General features: G+C 46.0%; 2 protein-coding genes and 1 pseudogene across 7 annotated transcripts in view; all 3 read left to right on the plus strand.

Moving 5' to 3' along the window:
• The first annotated feature begins 846 nt into the window (after window positions 1-846).
• Window positions 847-1463, plus strand: LOC147426686 (uncharacterized; annotated as a pseudogene).
• A 620-nt stretch (window positions 1464-2083) lies between these two features.
• LOC147426687 (uncharacterized) overlaps window positions 2084-7192 on the plus strand; it is a 7608-nt gene continuing 2499 nt past the window's right edge. The window contains exons 1-5 of one of the 6 annotated variants that reach the window (XM_086498835.1): window positions 2084-2704; window positions 3378-3450; window positions 3533-3592; window positions 3653-3695; window positions 4679-7192. The exon at window positions 4679-7192 is cut by the window's right edge and continues 2499 nt beyond it. In XM_086498835.1, the coding sequence (XP_086354961.1) occupies window positions 2597-2704; window positions 3378-3450; window positions 3533-3592; window positions 3653-3695; window positions 4679-4790 (396 nt within the window). In that variant the 5' untranslated portion in view covers window positions 2084-2596 and the 3' untranslated portion in view covers window positions 4791-7192. Of the gene's footprint in view, window positions 2705-3377; window positions 3451-3532 lie in introns of all 6 variants that reach the window. The other 5 variants (XM_086498831.1, XM_086498833.1, XM_086498834.1 and 2 more) reach the window with 5 other exon arrangements.
• The window catches only part of LOC147426688 (uncharacterized), a 12847-nt gene continuing 11070 nt past the window's right edge, over window positions 5416-7192 (plus strand). Inside the window, exon 1 of the mRNA XM_086498230.1 lies at window positions 5416-5554. Within this exon, the coding sequence (XP_086354356.1) occupies window positions 5416-5554 (139 nt within the window). The remainder of the gene's footprint in view (window positions 5555-7192) is intronic.

A 7192-nucleotide genomic window follows, 5' to 3' on the forward strand; every position in this document is an offset into this window, starting at 1 on the left:
CCAACCAAATAAGCCCTAAATCTAGCCCTTCATTAGGTGAAATTTGGACTCACAAAGGGGCCCTTTAAGGAGTTTGACTTTACCTCTCTCTACCAAAACGGGTGCATCCACTAAGCCAAAACAAATTAAAGAGCAGCAAGAGTAAACTCCCTTTCTTCTCTTGATATGCATTTGATCAAAGCACGTGAAGCTGATGCTAGGCTAGAAAAGGTAAAAGAAGTGCCAATCAGGACTCAAAAGATACAGAAGGGCATATTCAAAGTGCCACCTAGTTTGCTTCCTCAAGAGGACGAGGTGATAAAAGATCTTAAAGAAGAGGTGTCAGTTCTAGAGCCAACAACGAGGCTGACAGCAAAGGTGCAAGAACCGGCAAGATCAGAAGAGGAATCCGACAGTTCTCATAGCTCCAGCAGCAGTTTGGATACTGATGCTACATGGGAGACAGAATCCATGTATTCTAGGTATGAAACTTATGATGTTTTTCATGTAGATGAAGTGGAAAAAAATGTATCCGAGTTGCCTGCTAGCTACCTAAATGTTGAAGAGAAGTATAATGTTGCACCTTCTGTGAATCTACCAGTTGAGTAGCCCTGTCTTATGTCTTGTGATGGTGAGTCCCTATTGGAGGAAGAGGTATGGTTTGATTGTGCATCAAACCTAGTTGAAGAGCAGGTTTTTGAGGATGGCTTGCAGAAGCTAGAAGAAAAAGCTGTGGTGGATCAAGTTGATTTATCTATGAAGGAGGGGGGGGGGGGGCAACCTTGCCTTGATGGGCATGTCGAGGTGTACTTTGAGGTTTTAGAGTTTGTGTGTAGCCGTGGAGAGTTAGCTCCGCCAGATGGCCCTATGGAAACTGATACAGGTGCAGCCTATAAGAGTGATTCTCCATGCAACGAAGAAGGTGCCGCCAACCTTGTAGGTGATGAGGTATTTGAACAGGTTGAAGCTCTAGCAAGTCATGCTCTTAAGTCTGAAAAGATGGTTTTGGAGCCATGTTTAGAGGATTTAGGTACAGGTTTTCAAAGGGAACATGTTTACTTGGCTATGCAGCAGGTGGAGACGAATGGCATGGTTTGGCTACTTTATGCTATGCTATTGATAGCTATGTTGTTTCAGGTTGCTTTGCAAGGTATACTATGCAGGTTTCAGTGCACATATTATAAAGGTGATGACATGGAGAGTTCTCTAGCAGGTGACATGATAGTTGCTTATAGTACCAATGCTTCAAGTGGTCGAAAGTACTCTTATGGTTGCAGAAAGGATTATGGATGAAGGGTGATGAAGCTCCATGCTATGAATAACTGGAAGGGTGGCATGTCTATTGGCCTACAAGTGAAAAGAAATGCTTGGATGTACATGTTTTACAGGTGGATGGCCACGGTCAATTTTTTTTTTTTGATTCAGGTGGAGCCTACACTATGATTAGGGAAGCCTCGAGCTTTCCATTTGACCTTGGAGGGTGATGCAGTAGGCAAATGCTTTTCTCTCTATTTCTATCCTATCTATATAGCCACTATATATATATATGTTATATCATTCTCTCTATACAGTCTTCCTTTATCTAAATAATATTGTGGTTGAGCATGAATGCTCAACGAGAGGGTAGGCAATGATGGTAGATGCGTCTACCCAAGAAAAAGCCAATATCAGGTGTGTGGAAATCAACAAGTTGATGGTGGTACTCTTGAGCAGCTATCTGATGCAGGGTACAACAAGCATGGTTGGGATGTGTATGCCAAATGTGGATTTTAGCAGGGTAGGGACGACTTTCCACTCCATTGGTTGGGATAAATAGAAGTGATGTAGATTGGTTTGTGACTCAAGATTGATGGCGGTCGTCGAAGTGGTTGGAGTCTCTCCCGTGGGTATGGTGCCTTTTATGGTAAGCTAAACATAGTTGAAGTGGAGTGCGGACATGAGGCACAAGCTGGGGTGTAATCAGTTCAACCGGAGCTTTTTTTGGCAGCTATGGCCAATGGCATGCATGGCTGTGTGAAATGCCCCTTAAGTGCAGTTAAAAAAAAAGAAAAGAATGCAAAATCGTCTGCAGTAGACGAGCAAGGCGAACAGGGAATGTCGACAGGTGGGGCCATTGCATGAAAAGGGTGGCCTCGGGCAGTTTTTGGAAGGACAAGGATAGGGAGGCACCACCTGCGGGATAACGAGAGGAGCTACTGGCGGTGGCAAACACCATGCAAAGGAGCGCAACTGGGAGCGCTAAGGTGTCCAGTTCATGCATAGCAAGGGGGGTCGTGCCCCTCGGGTGAAAAAGAAATACAAGGCCGCGAGGCCGGCAAGGGAGGAGAGGTCGTCCAGGGCTACACAAGCGGCCGGGTGACAGTCACGACAATGAAAAGGCTCTAGACCAGTACGTGAACTTCACTGAGCAGAGGGAGGCCATAAGCAGCTGGGCCAGGGAAGCGCCTTCCGAGAGGGCCAGTGAAAAGTGGTGGCCTGCACCAGCTTCAGAGGGGGAATCTGCATGAGAAGGGTGGCCTGCAACGAGAGGAGGCCATGAGTGGGTTGAGAAAACAAGGGAGGCCGCCGTCGTCCAACGGTGATGAGGGCCATGAGCTGAGGCCACCACAGGGGCCGCATGGACGACGGGCTTGGATATTGCATGAGGGGAGGCTGTTTGGGGTGGCCATTGGAAAGCGCTGCAGGAGGATGCCTTGGCGTATGCTTGAGGGCTCTATTGCAAAAGGTGAGAGCAAAGAAGATGTTGTGAATGGGGAAGTCGCCAAGTCAAGGTGAAGGAGGGTTTTCCATGTGGTTGAAGGGTGGGCTCACTAGGCTAGTCATGGAAGGTTAGATAATATACGTCAATCATTGTACACACTCCATTTGAGGCTATTCTGATCATCCTGTTCCTAGTCATGGAAGCTTTGATGTCGACTTAAAGTATTCTCTTTTCCCTTCTCCCATGTCTACATATGTTAAGGTCTGCGGTTATTAGATGCATGTGAGTTTCCTATGTGGTTGTGGCATATGCAAAGTAGATATTGGTTTGTGGTAAAGTGGGTGCATGCCAACAATTTGGAAAGGGTCTTTGTGATGGTCCAATATGGTATGCTTTGGAATGGGATGTATGTAGAGGTCAGTCGGTTACGATGCAGAGGCAACAATTGCTACCAGATTGGGTATCAAGGTGTGTGTTAAATAGGGGATAGGGGTGTTGTGGAATCACTTGGCTATAGAGAGGCATTCACCGAGTGTGCTGGTGGTTTTTCCATTTTTCCCTTTCCATCTTGTGGTGCCCCCACTGAGGACCCACCGATTGCTTCCTAACCAAGTGTTCGTGAGTCAAGATGAAGCAGGAATTTGGTCGAGTGTTCAAAGGAGATGAAGATGCTGACGATTGGATATCTGATTTTCAGCTATTTATGGTGACAGTATTGCAGATGCCAGGTGATGAAGCAAAGCTCCCGACTCTACCTTTGGTGCTGCAAGGTAAAGCAAAAGCTTGGTTTGATGGCTTAGAAGATGCACATAAGCAGACTTGGACCTGACTTTGAGAGCACTTTCTATGAAGGTATCGAAAGGTGGTGTCGGCTTCGAAGCAGATGCGAAGCTGAAAGGCTTGCAGAAGGAAGTAAGTGCAAATTTCGATGCTTTTGTTGATAAATTTGAAGCTTATTGGGGGGTTTTACAGCTGCTACCCAAGCAACAAATGCGGGATATTTTAAGCGGGAAAGGTTTCTATCTTGCTTGCATCCCTATGTTTGTGAGAGAGTGGACTATGAAGATCCAAGGACCTTTGATGAAGCCGTCAGAGTCGCCAGAGCAAAGAGTGAAAGATGGAGGCAGGGTTGCTGGTAGCAACTGGATCTAAGCCGAAACAAATTAAAGAGCATCAAGAGGTAAAAGCCCTTTCTTTTCTTGATATGCATTTGATTAAAGCACGTGAAGCTGATGCCAGGCTAGAAAGGTACAAGAAGTGCCAATCAGGTCTCAAAAGATACAAAAGGGCATATTCAGAGTGCCACCTAGTTTGCTTCCTCAAGAGGACAAGGTGATAGAAGATCTTAAAGAAGAGGTGTCAGTTCTAGAGTCAACAACGAGGCTGACAGAAAAGGTGCAAGAACCGGCAAGATTAGAAGAGGAGTTCGACAGTTCTCATAGCTCCAACAACAGTTTGGATATTGATGCTACATGGGAGACAGAATCCATGAATTCTAGGTATGAAACTTATGATGTTTTTTATGTAGATGAAGTGGAAGAAATGTATGCGAGTTGCTTGCCAACGAGCTAAATGTCGAAGAGAAGTATAGTGTGCACCTTGTGTGAATCTACTAGTCAAGCAGCCTGTCTTATGTCTTGTGATGGTGAGTCCCTATTGGAGGAGGAGGTATGGTTTGATTGTGCATCAAACCTAGTTGAAGAGCAGGTTTTTGAGGATAGCTTGCAGAAGCTAGAAGCAGAAGCTGTGGTAGATCAAGTTGATTTATCTATGCACGGGTTGGGGAAACCTTGCCTTGATGGGCATGTCGAGGTGTACTTTGAGGTTTCAGAGTTTTGTGTGTACTTTGAGGTTTCAGTTTGTGTGTAGCCGTGGAGAGTTTGTGTGTACTTTGAGGTTTCAGAGTTTGTGTGTAGCCAATGGCATGAATGGCCGTGTGAAGGGCCGCTTAAGTGCAGTTTTTTTTTGAAAAAAAAAAGAATGCAAAATCATCTGCAGTAGACGAGCAGAGCGAGCAGGGAATGTCGACAGGTGGGGCCATTGCATGAGAAGGGTGGCCTCGGGCAGTGTTTGGAAGGACAAGGATAGGGAGGCACCACCTGCGGGATAACGAGAGGAGCTACTGGCGGTGGAAAACACCATGCAAAGGAGCGCAAGTGGGAGCGCTAAGGCGGCCAGTTCATGCATAGCAAGGGGGGTCGTGCCCCTCGGGTGAAAAAGAAAGACAAGGCCGTGAGGCTGGCAAGGGAAGAGAGGTCGTCCAGGGCTACACAAGCGGTAGGCTGACAATCACGACAATGAGAAGGCTCTAGACCAGTACGTGCACTTCACGGAGCAGAGGGAGGCCATAAGCAACTGGGCCAGAGGAGCGCCTTCCGAGAGGGCCAGTGAAAAGTTGTGGCCTACATGAGCTTCAGAGGAGGAAGCTGCATGAGAAAGGTGGCCTGCAACGAGAGGAGGCCACGAGTGGGTTGAGAAAACAAGGGAGGCCGCTGTCGTCGAACGGTGATGAGGGCCATGAGCTGAGGCGGGCACAAGGGGCCGGATTGACGACGGGCTTGGATGTTGCATGAGGGGAGGCCACGAGTGGGTTGAGAAAACAAGGGAGGCCGCCGTCGTCGAACGGTGATGAGGGCCATGAGCTGAGGCGGCCACAGGGGCCGGATTGACGACGGGCTTGGATGTTGCATGAGGGGAGGCTGCTAGCGGTGGCCTTTTGAAAGCGTTGTAGGAGGATGCCTTGGCGTATGCTTGAGGGCACTATTGCAGAACGTGGGAGCAAGGAAGATTTGTGCATGGGGAAGTTTCCAAGTCAAGGTGAAGGAGGGTTTTCCATGTCGTTGAAGGGTGGGCTCACTAGGCTAGTCATGGAAGGTTAGATAATAGACGTCAATCATTGTACACACTCCATTTGAGGCTATTCTGATCATCCTGTTCCTAGTCATGGAAGCTTTGATGTCGACTTAAAGTATTCTCTTTCCTCTTCTCCCATGTCTACATATGTTAAGGTCTACGGTTATTAGATGCATGTGAGTTTTCTGTGTGGTTGTGGCATATGCAAAGTAGATATTGGTTTGTGGTAAAGTGGGTGCATGCCAATAACTTGGCAAGGGTCTATGTGATGGTCCAATATGGTATGCTTTGCAACGGGATGTATGTAGTCAAGGTCAGTTGGTTACGGGCAGAGGCAACAATTGCTAGCAGGTCGGGTATCTAAGTGTGTGTTAAATAGGGGATAGGGGTGTTGTGGAATCACTGGGCTATAGAGAGGCATTCACCGAGTGTGATGGTGGTTTTTGCATTTCCCCCTTTCCAACCGCAAGACCCTCCCAATAAATAAGGCCCTCTAGGTATCAACCTTGACAATATCCGAGGATACCTAAGAAGCAGGTCTACAACAGAACACAATTAAAAGATGCTAAAGTCTACCACCACTTTCAAGAGTATACAAAAAAAGCACGGATCTCAAAGAATCTTCCTCTTGGACAAGTGCAGGTCTGGTGTAGTTGCAGTTGGCTTGTGGTTGACCGTTAACCAAATCTTTGTATAGCCTGTGTAGTGAAGATCTCAAGAACTCAACAAGACCTAGAGTGAAGCAAAGTCAACAAAGGAATTACAAAGGTCATCAAGTGATTTAGACAAATGTCAACAGTGAACAGAGGCCTACAACAACATCAAAGACTTCTTACAACGGGCCCAATTGGAGAATCAAACAGATAATGGATTCTTCACCGTCAAAGAAAGACAACCCAACCAACACGAATGCAGATTCAAAGATGAGAAAACAGGTATGGCAAAACAAACCTTCAATTCCAACTTGGTCCTTCACTAATCCTCTTTTTGAGGATTCAAGCTTACTTTTACCTGAAGAAATGCTTGTAGTAAGCACAAGAATGTAAAAATTCAAGTCGCTAGGGTGCAAAAAACACTCTTTGGCATAGTCAAAGTCGCGGGCTGCTGAGCCATAAAACGAGTCAAGCATTAGTCTCAAAGTTTCAAGTCATAATAAACTCTGTGCTAAGATTCGTAGTTATTAGGCTTATGTCAAGCTGGAAGAGTTGAGCATATCTAAGTCGTGTCTCTCATGCTGGACGAGATGAGCATAAGAGTCAAAGTCTATTAACTTAATCAGGGTGAAGTGTTGTAGAGTCCAACTCTCACGCACAGTGCATAGTAAGATGAGAGCACATATCCTCGACAACGAAAACCATTCTTAAAGGGGTGCCAGCTTGCAAAGCCATGTCATATGATTTTATAGCTACACCATCTCTATGAATAACCCCTCAAAACTCTTTCTTGCTTAGCAAATTGTTTCCCATGCATTTCATTGTATGCATAAATAAAATGTCCCATCATTGGACATATGCATTAGACACTCTTTTTGCTACCACCTATGCACCTTGAGTGGACTACAACAGGCAAACCAATGTTCCATCATGCTACCCTTTCATATTTGCTGAATTTTTAATTCCATATCTATCAGCACAAATAATCCCTTGAGTACTTTATTAA

Source organism: Adiantum capillus-veneris, chromosome 24, assembly GCF_014529385.1.
Source record: "Adiantum capillus-veneris isolate H3 chromosome 24, ASM1452938v2, whole genome shotgun sequence".
Taxonomy (NCBI): domain Eukaryota; kingdom Viridiplantae; phylum Streptophyta; class Polypodiopsida; order Polypodiales; family Pteridaceae; genus Adiantum; species Adiantum capillus-veneris.